General features: G+C 44.0%; 1 protein-coding gene across 7 annotated transcripts in view; it reads left to right on the top strand.

Moving 5' to 3' along the window:
• The window catches only part of LOC119966127 (MAGUK p55 subfamily member 6-like), a 161,179-nt gene extending 140,210 nt beyond the window's left edge, over nucleotides 1–20,969 (top strand). For 4 of the 7 annotated variants that reach the window (XM_038797385.1, XM_038797384.1, XM_038797382.1 and 1 more), the window contains 6 exons: nucleotides 1,556–1,664; nucleotides 1,774–1,842; nucleotides 6,274–6,435; nucleotides 14,936–15,138; nucleotides 16,125–16,253; nucleotides 16,681–19,598. In XM_038797385.1, coding sequence (XP_038653313.1) covers nucleotides 1,556–1,664; nucleotides 1,774–1,842; nucleotides 6,274–6,435; nucleotides 14,936–15,138; nucleotides 16,125–16,253; nucleotides 16,681–16,857 — 849 coding nt within the window. In that variant the 3' untranslated portion in view covers nucleotides 16,858–19,598. Of the gene's footprint in view, nucleotides 1–1,555; nucleotides 1,665–1,773; nucleotides 1,843–6,273; nucleotides 6,436–14,935; nucleotides 15,139–16,124; nucleotides 16,254–16,680 lie in introns of all 7 variants that reach the window. The other 3 variants (XM_038797381.1, XM_038797383.1, XM_038797379.1) reach the window with 1 other exon arrangement.
• Nucleotides 20,970–21,402: the final 433 nt, after the last annotated feature.

Below are 21,402 nucleotides of genomic sequence, written 5' to 3'. Positions count from 1 at the left end.
CAATATTTTGCTTCTATAATTCCTGATATCTGCATTTGATTGCGCGTGTACAGTTGCCAGAAGTTACTGTTTGATGCCCACATGTTCATCATGAGCACTGTTAGCTTCTCCATTGTTTATACAGCAGCATCTGGCCCATTATTCAATTTGCATGTTGTCCTTTTATTTCACTTTTATGCTCCAATGTGCTCAAAGTAATGTTGACACTTGTGGACTTTGAGAATTAAGCAGTTAAATTAATAGATTTGAATGAACTTAATTGTGCAGGTTTGCTTTTTAGATTGAATATACTAGTGGATTTCCTGTGCTGTTGCTCCAAAACTCAAAGGATTGTGCTGTGTTTTTAGCCATGCTGTTAAGGGTTTTCTTGCACGTCAGCCCCATTGCAATCAGAGAACTTACCTGCTCCTTTTCTCGAGCTGAATTTTGTTGGATGTGACCTCTAACTCCACCTGCTGTCCTTCCCATGGAAGCACCTTCAGACGCTATTTCCAAGATGCAAGGTTGCACCACAGCAAGCATCATTTTCTGCATTGAGCACAAAGTTCTCTTTCATGTTTCCTCTAAGCAGCATTGCCACCAAATTTATATCAGTCTCTCTCTCTCTGCCGCTACTTTGTTCAAAAGCTTGCACTGAAATAATCCATGGTGTGAGTGTATTTTGTAAATCTTTAGTGGTTTTATTCAGATTTGATGTTTTTTCTTTTTTATGCTAGCTTGAGTTGGCACTGAAAATGTGCGGTACGCATTGGCATTTGATATTTGTGCTGTGGTTGATGGATTAATGAAATAATTACTATAATTTTGGCAAAAAAATTATCATGGCAATCAATAACCTTAACAAGATTACTCCACGTTACTAACTCATCCTTCCACGGCAACTTGCAAATCTCCCTCCCCATTGTAGCATCCTCATTTATTCATTGTACTGAGAGATGCAGATTTAGCACACAAAGGGTGTTCTAACCTGAAGGTGGTTAAATGAAGAGTGCAGTACATCAGGAAGAGTGGATAAGGTTGAGGGATGACTAATAAATCACTAGTATGAAGGAAGTGCAGAATGGAAGAGCCTCCTCTAAAAGTCAGGAGTTCATGGAAAATGAGTCACAGGATGAGCCATCAATTCCAGATCAAACGGACTGAGCTGAAGTACAACTGGACTGCAGTAAATGCAACTTTTGGCCTTGGCTCATCTGGCAGCCTGTATAAAAATATATCATGTCAGATCTGATCAAAAAAACAATAACACGATTCTCAAGTGTTCAGCAGTACTGTTTTAGGTTAGTTTTAGTTGAACCGTTTTAACTAGTGAAACCGTTGGGATAAAAATCGTATTTTCAACCCTGGATTAGGCCTGGCCTTTCAAGACTTTTTGTGAATTAATGAACCTGTTCCATAACTTTAGAAAGTATTAGTGTAAAGCAATATCATGGCGCACTTGGAAAGATAAAAGTGATGACCCTTTCTAAGGCAATGGTGTGCTTAAGGAAATGGTGTGCTTAAGCAAATGTCATGACTAGCGAGAGATAATTGGAGTAGTTATGTTTAATTTCAGGCTTATCAAATGAAGGGAGGAGGAAATGCAGGTCTAATTCCCAGTCAGATGTTAGAAGAAAAGAGGAAAGCCTTCGTTAAACGAGACTGGGATCTTTCAGGTTCAAATGGTAAGCTGTTCAGTGTTTTTGCAATTGTTACAGCTTGCTTAAAGGCACTTGTGGGTGGAATAAAAAAATATAAATTATTGTCTGAAATTCTGTTTTGTTCTTTGATCAGTACCATTTTGTGGAACAATTATTGGTAAAAAGAAGAAAAAAATGATGTATCTCACAACCAAAAATGCAGGTAAGGTGCTTTTAATATTTATGCTGCTTCTCATTGAGAACAAAATGTTTTTCACTTTTTTCACTTTGGAAATTTAACTGATTTAATTATTGTTAAATATATTGATAATGCCATTCAATGTTTCTATATATCCTTGGGGAAACTGCCCAAATAAGCGCAAACGAGTGGCAACATGCTCATTGCAGTGGTAGTGAGCATTTAAAGGTGATGGGATTTAGTCAGAGAAAGGCTGAGAAGGGTGAATACTATTGCCACCAGGATAATGGGTAAACAGAGCTCTGAGCAAATTCTGTGTGGTCCAATGCCCGAGCTTTGGACACCAGCAAAGGTGACTTTTGGAGGAGGTGACTTTAGAGTTTTCAGTACAGGGAGATTTAATAGAGTGGAAGTGGGAAATGTGAGAATTGCTTGTGGAGGATATCAAGAGAGTAGATGGTGTGAGTCTGATGAGGTTGGAAGAACAATGTGGGATGAAGCTGGGAGTATGTGGGCATGGAGGAACAGGTTGTTCATGAATTTGGGACAAAGTGAGGATGGAGTGCTAGATACATGGACACCCCAGATTCAAGCTATTATAGAGCAATTAACATAAAATATTTGTTAGAAAGGTGAAAGCAATTATTGAGCATAAACCTGAGTATTATCTGTGCAGTAATTTTAGTTATTCATGTGAGGGGAACATTGTTGGCTAGGCTAGGATTTATTACTAATTGTCTTGGCGAAGGTGGTGTTGAGCCGCCGTCTTGAACTGCTGCAGTCCATATGGTGTAGGTACATCCACATTGCTGTTGGGAAGGAGGTTTTCGGGTTTTGACCCAGCAACAATGAAGGAATGGTGCTATATTTCCAAGTCAGGATGATAACATATTAAGCAACTGTCAATATGTATTCAAAAGCGAATAAATAAAAATAAAGTGCTGGAAAAGCTTAGGTCTGCGGCACCCTTGGTGGGTGGGGACTTGAAAATGAAATAGTAAATCGTTTATTGTCACAAGTAGGCTTCAAATGAAGTTACTGTGAAAAGCTCCTAGTTGCCACATTCCGGCGCCGGTTCGGGGAGGCGGGTACAGGAATTGAACCATACTGCTGGCCTGCCTTGTGGTCTGCTTTAAAAGCCAGCTACTTAGTCCTGTGCTAAACCAGCCCCTGGGAGGTGTGAGGTAATGATGCAGAAGTGGGAAGAGAAACCATTGCAAGTGATGCTCTGGCAATGATTAGTGTGGTAGTCTTTGATTCAGAAGCAATAATAATAAGGAACATTTGTAATTACTTCACAATTTATTGAGGAAGTCATAATTGTTCAAAAAAATATTTGAAGGACCCAGTCACTGGGAGTGACACTATTGATGGCAAGTGATCCAAGCTATAAAAGGAGATGCACTTCCTTTTCACAGGTTATGCAGTCTGCTTCCCCCTTCTTGCTTGCAACCCCAAACCTTTGGATTTTCTTTGCTTTGCGAACCCTCTTGCACAGCAGTGTGTGAATTTACCACCATGTACAATTCATTAGGAATCAAAGTCTGGATAATAAGGATGACCTGACTGACTGTGTTGGTGCAAAATCTGTAGTGTTGATGAGAGACATGCACCAGTCTCCACTCAGAACAGCCCCAAGATTGATCTCTCATCTAAGAGTTGACTTTATGAAGAAAGAGAGGGTAAATGTAGTTTCTCATCCTCCACAGAGGACTAGAGGGACCTTGAGGTGCATGCCCAAAGATCCCTGAGCAGCATAACCGGTAGGTAATGTGGCTAAGAAGGCATAAGGGACGCTTTTAGCTGAGGTATAAAATATAAGCGCAGGAAGTTTTTTTTTGTAAATATTTCTTTTATTCTCCTTTTTCACATTTTCTCCCCAATTTACACCTACCAACAATAACAATAATCAGTAACAAATATGCCAATCCCCATATCAATAACAACGATCATATCCTCCCATCAAACCCAAAACATTCACCCACATGTTAACATAAGCATCTGACAAAAAGGAATCAGGAATTTCCCATAGCCCCCATTAACACCCATCACCCCCCCCCCCCCCCCCCCCCCCCCCCAAACTAATGTTCGATGTTTTCCAGTTCTTGAAAGTGCATCAGCTCCGCCAACTTCTTAGCGAAGTATTCTGTTGGTCTTGGACCCTCTATCCCTTCGGGCAAGCCCACAATTCTTAGATTGTGCCGCCTCGAGCGGTTCTCCAAATCCTCAAGCTTTGCTCGAAGTCCTCTGTTGGCCTCCGCAGCTTGTCCCCCATCGAGGTGAGCTGATCTGCCTCCTCCACTTCCTTCATTTTCTCGCCCAGCTCACTCGCCTCGTCTGATGTCTTTGCCACAGCTGCTCTCACCGGGGAGATTGCCTCCTCCACTAAAGACTTCAATGTGACCGCCATCTCCTTCCTCAAAGCCACCATGTGCCTCGCAAACTGCTTTTCCAGATCCATCGGCATCACCTCGGTCATCTTCTCCACTGTAAGTAGTGCGGCCCCACCATGAAGTCTGTCCTCCGCCATCCTGTCAGCACTTTTGCCCGTCTTCTCATTCAACAGCGAGCCCGCGTTTCCTCCCTTCCTCGACGCTGCTTTTCGCATCCTTTACCGGCTTATTATTTTTCCTTTTTCTCTCTCTCTCCTTTTTTTTTCTGTATACCTCCATAATTTCCCTGGGACTGGGCTCAGTCTTCTTACCACATTCTAGGTGGGAGCCATCCGATGTGGGACATCTCACCTACATCGTGCCCTGGCTTCGGGCCTGCCACCTCGACCTCTGTTTGGCTCCGACCCCGCTGCTCCCTTCCAGTTTTTCAGAGTAGAGTAAAAACAGAAAAAAAGATCTTTCTCTTTTCTGCTCGTGGTCTTTGAGGTCTTAAGCTCCCGGGATGCTCCTTGGGGAAACAGGTCACGATCCCTGCTCCTCCTCCACGAGCAACCGCCCCCGCTGAACCCACCGGGACCAGTCTCTCCCCTCCCGCCTTTTCAACACCCCAGGTCCGTGAAACGGAGCTTGATGCTGTCACAGGGCGAGGGAGGCAGGGCCGACCCTGAAGAGGTTTTACCCCCCAAAAACTTTGCGGAGAACCCCCGAAAAAGACCGCGATGTGGCGGACCGGCGGGAGCTTCTTCCAAACGCGGCCGCTCCGCTCGCAGACGTCACCGGAAGTCCAAACCCAGAGAAGTTATGATGGAGCTATATTGAACACTTATTAGGTCAGAGCGAGAGTACTCTGTGCAGTTTGATTGCCATACGATAGGAAAGATGTGATTGTACTGGAAAGGGTGGAGAGGAGATTCACCAGGATATTGCCTGGGTTGGAGCATTTCAGCTATGATGAGAAGTGAGATAGGCTGGGTTTGCTTTCTTTACAACAGAGCAGGTTGGGAGGAGAGGGTGGCCTGATTGAGGTGTACAAAATTATGAGGGACATAGATGGGGTAATTAGAAGGAACTTTCCCTTAATAGAGGGGTCAGTAACCAGGGAGCCTAGATTTAAGGTAAAAGGCAGGAGATTTCGAGAGGATTTGAGGAAAATTATTTTCACCCAGAGGGTGGTGCCAATTTGGAACTCCCTGCCTGATAAAGTGGTAGGGGCACGAACCGTAACAACATTTAAGAAGTATTTAGATGAGCTCTTGAAACACCTGAACATACAAATCTATGGACCAAGTGCTGGAAAATGGGATTAGAATAGATGGGTGCTGGATGGCCGGTACAGACATGGTTTGACTATGGTCCTTGAGAGGAATCTGTGTAACAGCTGGGGCCCCAACATAAGGTCAAATCTAAAGGATGGTATCTCTGGTACTATAGTACATTCTCAAGCTGCACTGACATGTCAGTTACATCATTTGGGGCAGCACGGTAGCATGGTGGTTAGCATCAATGCTTCACAGCTCCAGGGTCCCAGGTTCGATTCCCGGCTGGGTCACTGTCTGTGTGGAGTCTGCACGTCCTCCCCGTGTGTGCGTGGGTTTCCTCCGGGTGCTCCGGTTTCCTCCCACAGTCCAAAGATGTGCGGGTTAGGTGGATTGGCCATGCTAAATTGCCCGTAGTGTAAGGTTAATGGGGGGATTGTTGGGTTACGGGTATACGGGTTACGTGGGTTTAAGTAGGGTGATCATTGCTCGGCACAACATCGAGGGCCGAAGGGCCTGTTCTGTGCTGTACTGTTCTATGTTCTATGTTCTAAGCTAATATAAGTTGGATGATTTTATTGAGTCTTTAGTTTCACAAGTCCTCGAGAACTTTAAAGTTGTTAAGTTGAACATAAAATCGGTGATTTTCATTGCGTAAAATAAGTTTTTTGTTTTGAAGTGATGTTTTTTTATTTCTAGTTGCTGACTAAACTTGACTGGTTAAAATTAAATTGTCTTCCATATTATTAGAATTTTATATTGTGAAGAATATTTTATTTAAATATTTTTACTGGATTCGCACCAAGAGTTTGATCGGCATGAAATCATGATCTATGAGGAAGTAGCAAGGATGCCACCTTTTCAGAGGAAGACGCTGGTGTTGATAGGAGCTCAAGGTGTGGGACGACGGAGTTTAAAAAACAGGTTCATCGTAATGAATTCCATGCGGTTTGGAACGACAGTCCCATGTAAGTCTTTTTTAATGCAATTGGCAGAAATTGTTTTCGTTTGGGTGAGAATTATTTTTCTCCTTCCTGCTACAGTTTTAAAAACACAGTCATCCAGTTTGCAGGATGTGGAGATGCCGGCATTGGACTGGGGTGGGCACAGTAAGAAGTCTTGCAGCAACAGGTTAAAGTCCAACTTGTTTTGAATCACTAGCTTTCGGAGCATTGCTCCTTCCTCCAGTGAAATCGCTGCATTCACCTGAGGAAGGAGCAGCGCTCCGAAAGCTAGTGATTCGAAACAAACCTGTTGGACTTTAACCCGGTGTTGTAAGACTTCTTACTGTGGTCAGTTTCCAGGGCAATGTTGCTGGGGAACAGTCCGCCAAGTGAATGGTAAGAGTGCAACAAGGTGGCTAAGGCCAGTAGGTACTGTAGTCTTTGCCAGGAGCTACACACTAATCTTTTCCCTAAGATCACAAAGTCAGCAACAACGGAATCTCTGACGATCTGTCTTCCTCCCCCACCCCACCACCATCTATCCACCTCCACTTCTGTATTGAAGATAGTTAACTCCACTCTGATCATCCTGGTCTGTATACTTATGAAAATGTGTCAATTAACCAAAATCTTCAGGCTTCAAAAATAGGCAACAGTTGAGACATTAGCTCTGTTGCAATATTCTGATGGACTCGATAGGAAATAGTTATGAAGTTACAGAAATTGGAAGTTTATCTTGGAAATGTGTTTCTTGGCAAGAAAGATTTGGAAAGTTGTATTTTCAGAATCATTTACTCAAGGTTATTTTTCTCATAATCCCAAGGGAAATCTTTAATAACCTGGCAGACTCTGTTTTGAATTTATCAATAATTGTGATCTAACAACAGTGAATTTTTGGACTAACTTTTCGGGTTCTAATGAATCCGAATAATTTGAGAAGACTGTAATTTCAGTCAGAAATTATGCCAGTGACTTGCAATTTGACAATAAAAACTTGCATTTATATAACAGAAACAAAGAATGCTGTAAAAATCACAGCAGGCCTGACAGCATCTATGGAGAAAGGGAGAATGGAGCTAACGGGCACAAACTAACTGAATTCGTTCTAAGCTGCTGGCGAGCAGGAATCGCCGGGACAGCTGGCCTGGTGAGGCCATCACTGGTATCTAATGTACTGGGCTTCATGCTGCAAATGACTGTCATGCCAGATGATTTGCTGGGACTGCGCACGCCAGCCCCCCACTAAGAGAGGGAGCAGCACTTAAACCGATCCCAAAGTTCAAACCCCACAAAGCAAGCGACAATGCCACCAAGGAGACCAGCTCCAAGATCCGGCGATGCAGATCTGGCTAGACCTTTGGATGCGATGGAGTTGAGGCGGGACACCCTGTTCCCCAGAGGGGTTCGGAGAGTCTGCCAGTGCCGCCTGGGAGGAAGTGGCAGCGGCCGTCAGCGCGGGGCCCCTTAACCAGAGGACCGCCACACAATGCTGTAAAAAATTTGAACGACCACCACAGGGCCTCATGGATGTGTTAGCTTCAGCCCGAGCGCCATCCTGCATGTCACCCCCACCCCTCCCCGATGACCATACGCCTGGTACCTCCCTGTCCAGTAGTGGTACCTATGCCTGCCTTTCCCCCAGCGCATGAAGCGGGTGGTTCATGATGCCTTCTGTGTCCCCACAGGGGAAGCTGGCCCATAACTGCCAGATATCAAGAGTCCTCACCTCTGTGAAGAACAAGCTCTGGAGGTTGCTCAGGACACATTGGTCACCAACGCCGAGATTGACCTGGGCCGCAGAGGTGGGTATCCACCGGCCACCACCCAGATAACTGGTCACATGTTGAACCTGCCAGCATGTTGAGCCCACTGTCCACATGTCCATTCTTCCACAGGATCTCCATCCAATGCCACAGAACAATCCGGGTTGGTCCCCTCCTCCATGCCTTCCACCTCCGAGGATAGCCTAGAGGATGCTATAATAATAGTTGTGTCACAGCTATCCTCCCCACCTTCCCCAATGCAAAGACACACACCATGATGAGCGAAAGCAGTGGACAGGCTTCTAGGGCACATCCTGGTGCCCAAGTCACTGGAATCAGGGAAAGTCCCAGAGGATTGGAAAATCGCTGTTGTAACCCCCCTGTTCAAGAAGGGAACAAGAAAAAAGATGGAAAATTATAGGCCAATTAGCCTAACCTCGGTTGTTGGCAAAATTCTAGAATCCATCGTTAAGGATGAGATTTCTAAATTCTTGGAAGTGCAGGGTCGGATTAGGACAAGTCAGCATGGATTTAGTAAGGGGAGGTCGTGCCTGACAAACCTGTTAGAGTTCTTTGAAGAGATAACAAATAGGTTAGACCAAGGAGAGCCAATGGATGTTATCTATCTTGACTTCCAAAAGGCCTTTGACAAGGTGCCTCACGGGAGACTGCTGAGTAAAATAAGGGCACATGGTATTCGAGGCAAGGTACTAACATGGATTGACGATTGGCTGTCAGACAGAAGGCAGAGAGTTGGGATAAAAGGTTCTTTTTCGGAATGGCAACCGGTGACAAGTGGTGTCCCGCAGGGTTCAGTGTTGGGGCCACAGCTGTTCTCTTTATATATTAACGATCTAGATGACGGGACTGGGGGCATTCTGGCCAAGTTTGCCGATGATACAAAGATAGGTGGAGGGGCAGGTAGTATTGAGGAGGTGGGGAGGCTGCAGAAAGATTTAGACAGTTTAGGAGAATGGTCCAAGAAGTGGCTGATGAAATTCAACGTGGGCAAGTGCGAGGTCTTGCACTTTGGAAAAAAGAATAGAGGCATGGACTATTTTCTAAACGGTGACAAAATTCATAATGCTAAAGTGCAAAGGGACTTGGGAGTCCTAGTCCAGGATTCTCTAAAGGTAAACTTGCAGGTCGAGTCCGTAATTAAGAAAGCAAATGTAATGTTGTCATTTATCTCAAGAGGCTTGGAATATAAAAGCAGGGATGTACTTCTGAGGCTTTATAAAGCACTAGTTAGGCCCCATTTAGAATACTGTGAGCAATTTTGGGCCCCATACCTCAGGAAGGACATACTGGCACTGGAGCGGGTCCAGCGGAGATTCACACGGATGATCCCAGGAATGGTAGGCCTAACATACGATGAACATCTGAGGATCGTGGGATTATATTCATTGGAGTTTAGGAGGTTGAGGGGAGATCTAATAGAAACGTACAAGATAATGAATGGCTTGGATAGGATGGACGTAGGGAAGTTGTTTCCATTAGCAGGGGAGACTAGGACGCGGGGGCACAGCCTTAGAATAAAAGGGAGTCACTTTAGAACAGAGATGAGGAGAAATTTCTTCAGCCAGAGAGTGGTAGGTCTGTGGAATTCATTGCCACAGAGGGCGGTGGAGGCCGAGACATTGAGTGTCTTTAAGACAGAAATTGATAAATTCTTGATTTCTCGAGGAATTAAGGGCTATGGGGAGAGAGCGGGTAAATGGAGTTGAAATCAACCATGATTGAATGGTGGAGTGGACTCGATGGGCCGAATGGCCTTACTTCCACTCCTATGTCTTATGGTGAGTGCCACACAGTTGAAGAAGCAACTGTGTGGTGGAGGCAAGAACATCCGGAGGAGACGGCGATTAGAGATCTGCTGGATCCTAGGATACAGCTGGGTCCCAGTCAGATACTGAACCAGGTCTACCCGGAGCTGATGTAGTCAATAGTGTGCGAACGTGATATTCAGAAGGGGATGTCGGTGACTCTCCAGCAGGTCCACCGCCGATTGGAGGAGTCCCAAAGGTTTGGGTGCTGGGGATGATGTGACAATACACAATACCGAGGCCAACACTGCTAGGGTGGCGACCGGAGTGGAGAGCCTGGCGCACTATGTCGGGACTTGACTGGTGGTGCCCAAGCCAAGGCTCCGTCTGTGTCTGTGATGACCATGGCAGTGGGCATCAACATCATTTCTGAGTCGGAGCGGCATTTCACAGACGCAGAGCCAAAGGCTGAGGGCACAGGAGTTGACGCCGGCAATGAGTGGCACTGAGGCCAACACTGCTCGGGTGACGACCGCACCCTAAAAAGTGGAAAGCCTGGAGCACGATGTCGACCCCATGAGTGGAGGAGACCAGTGCGTTGCCCAGTCATTGACGGTCATGGCTGGGCACCTGGGCAGCATGTCCCAGTCACAGGTGGACCTTGTTGGGGCGCTGCAATCTCAGGTGGGCATTGCTGAGGCGCTCCAGAGCATGTTCCGATTGCTGAGGGCCGTGTCCCAGATGCAGGTGCACAATGGCGAGACATTGCAGAGCATGGTCTGCTCAAAGTCGACACCCTGGTGCAGAAATTGTGGAGCCGCCTGGGCAGGCAGAGCCAGATGACGCAGGGCATCTGTAGCGCAGTCGCGCTGCATCCCAAGAATTCACCCAGGGCCCTAGGGGCACCGGTCGGGGCGACAGCGTGCTGGGAGCCAGAGACCTGAAGCCTCTGGCATGTTATTCTGCTATACGGGCAGACCTCTAACCCCCTGGGCATGGTGCTCTGAATCTGCCCCTCCCCCCGCACTCTAGGCATGCCAAATGCAGGTGATGAGTGTTAGCAGACAGACAGGAGTTAGACTATGGTCAGCACACCGCAGGTTATCATCACCCTCCTGCCCTTGACATGGACCATTTGGCAGTGCCAACACAGGCCCATCATCCTGGTGTAATGTGACACAGATCCCGGGAGGATGGAATTGGAGGGGGGGGGGGGCAAGCAGCGGACATGTGTGTGTGGGGGGGAGCAGGCAGCGGACTGTGGGGGGGGGGGGGGGGGGTGCAGGCAGTGGACATGTGGGGGGAGGGGAAGGAAGATGAGGCGGGCCGGGTGAGAGTATGGAGGCAGAGGTATGGTGGGGGGTGGTTATGATGATGGACAAATCCATGTCCTATGTGAAGCAGGCGAGGAGTAGAGGCCCCCTGTCACTCTGGGTATGCTGGATCTTCGCGATTACCATCTCTCCTCCATCCTCCAGCTGGTCCTGTGAGTCCTCCCTGGGCTCATCCTCCAGTACTTCCTGGTCCTCCGCCTCCTCATATATTTCTTCTCGGAGGTGGTCACATGTTCCTCCCCCTCCATCTCCAGCACGTTGCCCCACTGCTGTGCCAGGTTGTGGAGTGCACAGCAGATGACCACAAAGCGGCCCACCCTCTGGGGGGTTGTACTGCAGTGCACCACCAATGGTCGAGGCATTGGGACCGTATTTTGAGCAGTCTGAGCAATGCATCGATGACAGCCCAGGTGGCCACGTGGGCCTACTTATATCGAGACTCCGCATCGGTCACCGGCCTCCGTACTGGCGTCATCAGCCAGATCGTAAGCGGGGTACCCCTTATCCCCCGAGAGCCACCTGGTCACCCTATGATGTCCTTCGATGCCTGGAATCTCCCAGTGTCCCAAGATGTAGCTGTCGTGCACACTCGCTGGGAAGCGTGCATGATCTTCATGTGTTGGTCGCACACAAGTTGGACGTTCAGGGAATGGAACCCCATCCTGTTGATGTAGGGCACTCCCTGAAGCTCTGGTGCGCACAAGGCGACATGCGTGTCAACTATTACCCCCTGGATCAGGGGCATCCCGATGATGGCAGAGGTTCCTTCTGCCCGGGCATCCTATTATCTTTGGTCCAGGTCAAAGTTTAGAATTAGCTGCCCAGGCAAAGCAGGGCATCCGTGACTTCACGGATGTACTTGAGGGTTGTTGGTTGGGGTATGCTGTACAAGACCCTAGAATGACCCTGAGCCATAAAGGTTCAGGGCAGTGGTGACCATCACGGCCACTGGGAACGGTAATCCGCCTCGTGATGGCAAGTCGCAAGGACATGCCACAGGTGCCGCACTGCCCCCTTATTGAGGCAGAGCCTCGTGCGGCATGCGCTGTCCGTCATCTGTTCGAACGGCCAATGACGCCTGTCTTCCCCTCTGGTCCCCCTCTGGTCTGATGGGCAGCCAGGTCCTCAGTATGGGGTGGGGCCCTGCACATTGACCACTGCCGTGAGCTTCTGTCAATGCCGCTGCACCACCTTCTCTGCCGCCTGGCCTGCCATCAGCACCGTGATGGCAGCTTCTGCAGGGTCCACGTTATCATCCATATCGTGTAATCTATAAGGAACTGGAGAGTGCAAGGGAATATCAATCAACGATGACTTACAGCCTGCTACACTCCGGTCCCCCATGACTCTCCTCTTTCCCCCACACCCACCCCACTCACATCCCCTGCCATCCCTTGGGGTATCTTCAATACACCCTGCACATGCCCCGACCTGGCAATGTCCTTGGGCTTACTGCCCGGGTTCGAAGATGGCTACTCACCACCTCGGATCCCCATTGCAGCTACTTCACGGTTTTAAGAAGGTGTACTAATCCGCATCCACGTGAACACTTGCTGGGGAGGCGGTTAGATAGTGGGTATGGAAATTGGCATTAATTTGTGATTATTGGTTTCCCACCTCACAGCAGCGAGATCCTGATCAGGCCAGCAGGCCGATGAAATCATAAACCGATCGGTGCTCGGCCTGGTTCCCGATTTTGGGATCTCCTGTGATCTAATGGCCACGGCGCACTCGCGTTACATGGCTGGTAAATTGTGCCAAACCTTTCTAGTCTGGATGACTCTTCATCAGAGCTAGAGAGAACTGGAAATGAGATGAAATCTATATTGTTGTAAACAGTATATATAACTGTATAACCCTCATCCAATTTTCAGTTATCTCTAGCTTTGACAAAGCATCATCCAGACTTGAAACATCAGCTCCGTTCTCGCTAAATAGATGCTGTCAGACCTGCTGAGATTTTCTAGCATTTAATGTTTTTGTTTCGGATTCTAGCATCCACAGTAATCTTCGTCTCTTAACATTAAAACGTTCCAAAAGAAATGTGAAGTGATATATTTTGGTCAGAAGAGTGAGAAGAGGGGATATAAAGTAAAGGGTACAGTACCAAAGTGGGTGCATGAACAGGGAGTCCTTGGGCACAAATTGTTGAAGGTGGCAGGGCAGGTTTGAAAGGGCATAGGGAATCCAGGTTTGATAAATAGTTCTTTATTGCTCCCTTTTGTACTCTGTAACTCTAATCTGGAGTACTCATTTGGATTTACGAGAATGGTTCCATGGATGAGGATAAGATTGGAAAATCTGGGGTTATTCTACTTTGAGAAGAGCAGGTTGAGAACAGATTTGATATACGTAATCAAAATCACAAGAGGTCTAGACAGAGTAAATAGGGAGAAACTGTTGCCACCGACAAAAGGGCCAAGAACCAGGGGGTGCCGATATTAAGGTAATCGACAAAAGGACCAATGTTGACCTATGACAAAATATTTTTACTCTGTAAAGGATCTGGAATGTACTACCTCAGTGTGATAGAGGCGGATTGTATCATGACATTTGGAAAGGAACTTGGAGTTGGATTTGATTTATTGTCACGTGTACTGTGGCACAGTGAAAATGATTGCGTACAGTCCAGACAGATTGTCCCATACATGAAAAAACATAGGACATAAAATAAATATACAATGTAAAGACATAGACACAGGTATCAGGTGAAGCATACAGAATGTAGTACTAGTTAGCAGAGAAGGTGTGTGAAGAGATCAGTTCCATCCATAAGAGGGTCACTCGGTAGTCTGGTAACAATGGGGAAGAAGCTATTTTTGTTAGTGCATGTTCTCGGACTTTTGTTTCTCCTGCCCGACGGAAGAGGTTGGAAGAAAGAATAACCCGGGTGGGAGGGGTCTTTGACTTTGCTGCCCACTTTCCCAAGGCAGCGGGAGGTGCAGACAGAGTCAATGGATGGGAGGTAGTTTTGCATGATGGACTGGGCTGTGTTCATGACTCTCTGTAGTTTCTTACGGTTGTGGGCCAAGCAGTTGCCATACCAGGCTGTGATGCAGCCAGATAGGATGCATTCTATGATGCATCTGTAAAAATTGGTAAGAATCAATGTGGACATGCCGGATTTCCTTTGTTTCCTGAGGGAATATATGTGCTGTTGTGCTTTCTTGGTCATAGTGTCAACGTGGGTGGAACAGGACAGATTGTTGGTGATGTGCAGACCTAGGAATTTGAAGCTAAATAGATAGGACCTGAGAAGAGAAAATTGCATGAAAAGGGAGGGGAGTGGGACTCGGTGAATTACTCTTGCAGAGAGCCAGCTTAGTGCACTGAAGCAAAGGGAGAAGTAGCTGAAATCATTATCTCAAGGTAATATTGATCAAGAAGTCTAAATAAGCTCCCACGTCAGTTATACTGCCGTGAAAAATCTTTTGCGGTTAGGTGGTTATAGGACTGTTAAAGGTGGAACCATTTTGATAATTTTCCTTTCTTTCCATCTCTGGCAGATTCAGGAATAATCAATATTTATAGTTAAAAGTAGTCTATATATATATATATAGATATATATATACACATGTCAAAAGTTGCCTGCAGAAAAAAACTTAGTAAACATGGTTTCAAGAATTTAAAAATGTTTGTTTTATTCCTTTATTTATTGCAGTTACTTCAAGAAAACCGAGAGATGATGAACTGGATGGACACGCCTACAGATTTGAGTCAAGGGTGGAAATGGAAATGGACATAAAGGGCAGCAGATACCTGGAACATGGGGAGTATGAAGGAAATCTGTATGGGACAAAGATTGATTCAATCCATGAAGTTGTTAGTACAGGACGAATGTGCATTTTGGATATTAATCCACAGGTAGAGACATATTTGGTGACAAGAATAATTGCATAGTCTGGGGGCTGCTTAGTACAACCCAGGAATTTTAATTTAGCATAGTACAGTTACATTTTAGAATTTTTAGAATCTTTTTGCAGCATCTTCTGTTGTGTCCTCCTGTTCTTGATGCAAAATCAACATCTCAATAGGACGTCCAAACTGCAACTTCCCTTAGTTTAGCAGTTCGGCTTTTTCTTTCCATCTGCATTAATCAGATGTTCTGCTCATACAGATTCAGCCAGTTGTGTCCTTTTGAATTATAATTAATAGATTCAATAACAAATCTGAAGAGAAAATGTTCTATTAAGGGTGTTTTCAAGGTAGAGTATTTGTAGCATTGGTTAGAAATTCTGTTATTTTGCGTATGCTTAGGGAGAAATTGTTTCAGAATTTTCCTCTAGAATTGAAATGTGTTGCAGGCAGCTCATGAACAGAAGGAAAGAAACTATGTAGACGGAAGTGGAATTGGTGTGGCAGAATGACCTTTCCACAACTCAGTGCTTCACTGTTTTTTGATCTTCCCTTTTCTTCCCTCCTGAAGACATTGCTACTCGAGTTTTTTTTATTGGCACCAGTACCTCTCCAAAAGGTACTCTTCATGTGAAAGCCTATCCAATGAGTACTGACAGGTTGTCTGAAAATGGAAGGCATCAATCACAGTTGTTGTGGATTCTGTTCTCCTGGGTAACAATTCAGAACAATATCCTTGCTTGATTTTCTTTTCTCTCTCCGCCTCCACCACTTTCCCTAGTACAGGGATTTTGAAGCAAATTGTATTCCCCTTCTTGCCACATACATCACTTGACATCGGCTAATTTGGCAAAATCAGGGCATTTAGAGTGGGGTTCTCTGGTGCATGTGACTCGGATGTCGCTGATTTATACTTTATTATCTGTCTTCTAGTGTGTTTTCAATATTTATGCCCTGCTGCCAGTACATCGTTGCTTAGTATCTATGTCTTACAGGCACTGAAGATACTGAGGACAGCTGAATTTATGCCGTATATTGTGTTTGTCGCTGCTCCCGAATTAGAAACACTACGTGCCATGCACAAAGCTGTCATTGATGCTGGAATTACAACTAAACTTCTGACAGTAAGGAGCCCTTAAATTTTCACCGCTTCGAATTCTAGAATACTGGTCTTAATTATTTGATTATTAACTATTTTCACATTTTTGGCTAAACTGGAAAATACTCTAATTACATTGATTGCAATCTATTGTGAAATAACACTAATAATATAGCAACATGGTACTTTGTGTTAACTTTCTAATCACCAGCTAGTTTTAACAATTTATTAGTTATTGAGTTGTGCAGCCATGTTTTTGCCTCAGTTTCCTGTCTTTATCCATGCCTTTTCATCCAATCGATTCTCATGCAGAGCCTTAGCTCTATGAGGAGCAAATGCGATGGGCCAAATGGCCTAAATCTCCTCCTATATCTTATGATCTTAACTCAGTTAAAATGTTAATATAGAAATCATTTTTTCTGTGTGTCAATTTTCTATTTATTTATCTACAGGATACAGATTTGAAAAAGACAGTTGATGAAAGTGCTCGAATTCAACGAGCGTACAGCCACTACTTTGATTTGACTATTGTCAATGATAACTTGGACAAAGCTTTTCAGAAGTTACAGACTGCAATAGAGAAGCTCTTTATAGAACCACAGTGGGTCCCAGTCAATTGGGTATACTAGTAAATGAAGATGAAACCATATTTTGATGTGTGAATAAGTAAAAAAAAAAAAATTAAACAACAATGTTAAATTTGGCAGAACAGATGCAGAGGCAGGAAAGCTCTGTTGTATCTCATGCCTTTATATTCTTTGTAGGTTCTGTTTATAGTACACTATTTTGGCTTTTTATATAAATAACTGAAGGGAAAGTGTTCTTATAAATGTAATTTATTTTAATTTTTCTAACTTTTTACAAATGGTCTTTGTATCCATACATATCAAGTGAAGGAAAATAAGTTGCAAGGAAAACCTTTTTTCCACTTCTTTTCATTTTTGCCTTCAAGTACCTAGTTTAAAGACAAATATTCAAGTTCTAAGCATTTTGATGCAAAGTGAAGTTTCTTTTCTCGTATTCCAAAGCTGTAACTTGTTAACTAAGCCTCCACTGTACATTTTGACAGACGCTTTGCACCAGCATGATGTATAATGTACTGTTTCTGTAATAGATATAGAGTAATGGAATGTGGTCTTCAGGAGTTTAACATGGCTATACTGCATTGTTGAAAGGGTCAGCATAAAACTTCAGTCTATTCCTAAAGTGTATAGTGCAATTACACATTTGAAAAGAAGGTAAAAACTTGATATCATCAGCCCCATCCAGCCAATTTTATCTTTTTACATTCCAGCTTTGCACTGCATCATTCAGCTTTAAGTTGGGTTTGGGTATTTCCTGCTGCGAAAGTAATTGAACGAGACACAGACTGGTACATATTCAAGTGCACCAAGTTACCCGGCTGATTATATTTTCTATGGTAGGGATGTATCATTCATTTATCCCTCTTTTGTCAACAAGAACTTTCTTTATATAGCACTTTTAACGTAGTAAAATGCCCCAAGGTGTTTTACAAGCGCCTCTTGTGCTAGTTAGAAAATGCACTGACAAGTCATCGCCAAGCCAATATCTTCCACAGTTGCTAAAACAGCTCTCTGAGCCCTCCACTGAATTGTGCCAGGGACAGTTTTCAGTGAGGTGAGTCACTGAATGGGGTGCAACCACAGCAACAGTCTGAGTTCCCACCAGGGCCCCACTTGTGCCAGCTTCCTGCACAAAAGCATTGGCCAGACTGAGAGGTGAGTGGCTGCTACCATTTCCACATGCATGTTATTCCTACTGTGGTTACCCAGGAAAAGTTATTAACATCAGTCCCAGGCGAGTTTAACTTCACCATTTTACTTGGATCTATGCTGGGTAACTTGATCAAAAATGATGACATCTAGATGTTTGCCTGGAAGGAAGTGAAAATCATGTGAGATCTGAACCCAGGTCTTCATTCCCACAGTGTATGCTGAGTTTCTTTATTACTATAATAATTTTCACAATTACAATCCAGGATTTCCTCACGTGTAATGTGAAATACAGTTGGCCATTTGTGCCCTTGCAGCACTAAAATTAAAACCAGAGCTTTCCAACCCTCCTAGTTATTTAAATTACTTGTCTTATTACCACCACCCCGCCCAAAATGTCTGATACTGTATATCACAACAATGAATCTTTTATAGCCTGTACTAGATGCTCTTACCAATCTGATCTTCCATTTAATTCATCATTTTCTGCAGCAGCTCCCTATAGAATAATAAACGGCCTCGGTGCGTGCCAAATCCCACCTTCGGGATCTTCTGATTACACTGAAGTTGACCCCCCCCCCACCCGCGGTGGGTTCGTGGCGACGGGGTGGACGAGCTATGCAAAAGCCAGTAGACTTTGGCGGAGCTGGAAGAACCTGCGGCGACCTTTGGCACGTCCCAATAGCTATGGGAAAACCCATTGCGGGTGGGTGGGGGTGCAGAAAACCCTGACCTTAGTCTCCACACAACTTCACATGTTGATTGGCAGTGTGGTTGTGAGGCCCTTAACGTTGCACCAAGGGTGAAGTTGCTATTTTATTGCTACGATTGGTTCTACATTTTATTAATGTGTAAGCTTCCCCATAAACTATGGTTTCTGAGTTAATTTTAAAAATGGATCTATTTCTTCAGTCAGGACTGGCCCACAGCTACCTCTCTAATGGACCCCACTCTAAATACTTTTTGTTAGTTTTTAGTGCAGTTTGGACTTCTAAAATGGAATGGGATAGCCTGTAGCTTTATCTGTTTTCCATCAACTTGCTCTTTTTGGCTGACTCCATTCAAATGAAGGCAAAGCAGTATATTAGAACTTGTATCCTTATAATCAATTTATCAAGGTTATTTGACCATCTTTGGGCCTCACTGAGTGCCCTAATATCTTTTGCCAGATCAGACTGTTCCTGCTGATTTTTTTTTCTTTTTAAAAAGGTTTTGCAACTGTTGATTTGTTATAACATGAACCTTTTGTACATTCTCTGTTGCTAATAGAACTGTTATGTAACTTATTGCCCATTGCTAGACCTTTAAATAATTGACCTGAAACATGGAAACAAGTGAAAGGAGGAAATGGAAAGCTTTCACTCTTCCTATAAAGTTTACACAGAGAAATATTTTAGTATTTCAGGAATTCCAGTATTTGTATTTTGTTTGTTTAGTTGTGGTGATATTAAGCATATTTTGAATGTGTGATTGAGATGAGGATGTTCATTTTAGCTACAGTTACTTTAAAATATTTTGTCAAAAATGAATTGTGCTGGTGATTATGTCATGGATGAGTTTGTTCTGTGCTGAGGCATATTTGTTAATCTTTTTAAATTGTAAAGTTGTTCTTTTTATATTTAATCTGAAGTGCTGTTTTCTGTCTTAGTGTTTGTATGTTTTTCTTCTTGTTTCCGCCCCTGCCCTAGGTATAGTTTAGATGAGAATCCAGGATTCTCAACTCGGGTTTGCGAATATGCATTTGTCACATTTCTTTCCCCTTAACGCGTAAAAGAAAAGCTGGTTAACTAAGTTAGAACGACTGTCTTCTGCTGCAAAGAGAGTAAAAGAAGGCAAATAAATTGCAGTTGTTAACATCTATGCAGTTAACATCCAAGCTCAGAGTGGGTTTATGAAATTTGCATTCAATAGTCTTGTGCATTTAGTGGAAAGATTATTTTGGGTTGACTGCTTGTAAGAATGTGAATGTACATCATCTGTCTTTAAGACAGAGATAGATAGGGTTGATTAATAAGGAGATTGGGGGTTATGGGGAAAAGGCAGGAGAATGGGGATGAGAAACGTTTCAGCCATGATTGAATGGGGGAGCAGACTTGATAGGCTGAATGGCCTAATTCTGCTCCTGTGTCTTATGGTCTTGGGTGTAAACAAATAGCTACTTAATGCGTGTTAATTAATAATCTGATTTGAAAGTACTGTAATATCATGGGTTGAGTACAAATTATTTTGGACAGGAAAAGAAAATAGTTAGATTGTGGTTGTTTGAATTAATCAGAGTCATGCAAAGTAATTTCAGCAATTAGGAGATGATACTCAACAACCTGATCTTTAGATTATTTGCAATGTGATACCCTAATTAGATAAATAAGAAAAGGAAAGATGATGCAGCAGGGAAGGATTCATATTTCTGGGCCATTGGGATATTAGCTTGTGCAGGATGGACAAGTTTATTCTGAGGCGGTCTGAAACTTTGTCCTCATTGGGTGAGTAGCCATTGCTATGGGCGAATGTTTAAACTGATAATAGCGGGGAGCAGACTGATCGAGATATGTAGAAAAGATATAAGAAAAACAAGAAATTTACCAAGAACAAGTTGGGACAAGGATCAAAGTGAGTGTGTGTGTGTGTGTATATAGTATATACACATACAACATAAAAGTATTATGAATAAAATTTGACTTTCATGTGCACATTTTTATAAGATAATATAGTGTTAACCAGAAATATGGCTAGGCCTGGGAGCTAAGTGGTGTTGGTTTCCAAGTTTTGAGGAGATCGTGTGTGGAAAAGGGGAGTTGGGGTGGTAATGCTGATCTAAGATTTTGTACAGCACAGAGAGGGGATGGTGCAAAATGCAATATTTTGCTTCCGGTAAGAAATCAAAAGAATGATTATCCTGGAGAAACGTTGGACTGCCCAACAGTAGAGCAGTGGTGATGTAAAAGCTCACCATGGCATTTTGAGAATTTGAATTTAGTTGATAAGAAATAAAAAATTGGTATTAGTAATACATGACCATGATGCTGTTAGATTGTCACAAGAATCAACTGTTTCACTATTCTTTTAGTGAAGGAAATCTTCTATTCTTTCCAGCTCTGGCACATTCAGTCCCAACATGGATGACTTAAGTAACCTCCGCAGGAGCAGAGAAAGTCCAAGGAGAAGTGTTGTGATCCAGTTAGAGTCTGTTAATCACTAAACAAAACCCGAATACACAGTGATTTAACCAATAGAACTATGCCACAAAATTTCTTGTTTTTAAAGACGCATAGATGTTATTGTAGATGGAACAAAATAAGCAAAACTATCGCTAATACACGCATATGTCATGCACTTAGGTTTACATCTTACTTACTTCCCCAACCCCCAAGGATTCTCTTGTATGTTACAATATCCTAAAGTCAGTTATTTCTGTAAGGGGCACTCAAATGTAGCCGCAAT

This window comes from Scyliorhinus canicula, chromosome 5, assembly GCF_902713615.1.
Source record: "Scyliorhinus canicula chromosome 5, sScyCan1.1, whole genome shotgun sequence".
NCBI classification, from domain to species: Eukaryota; Metazoa; Chordata; class Chondrichthyes; order Carcharhiniformes; family Scyliorhinidae; genus Scyliorhinus; species Scyliorhinus canicula.
This window is presented reverse-complemented; position numbering and strand designations above follow the sequence as displayed.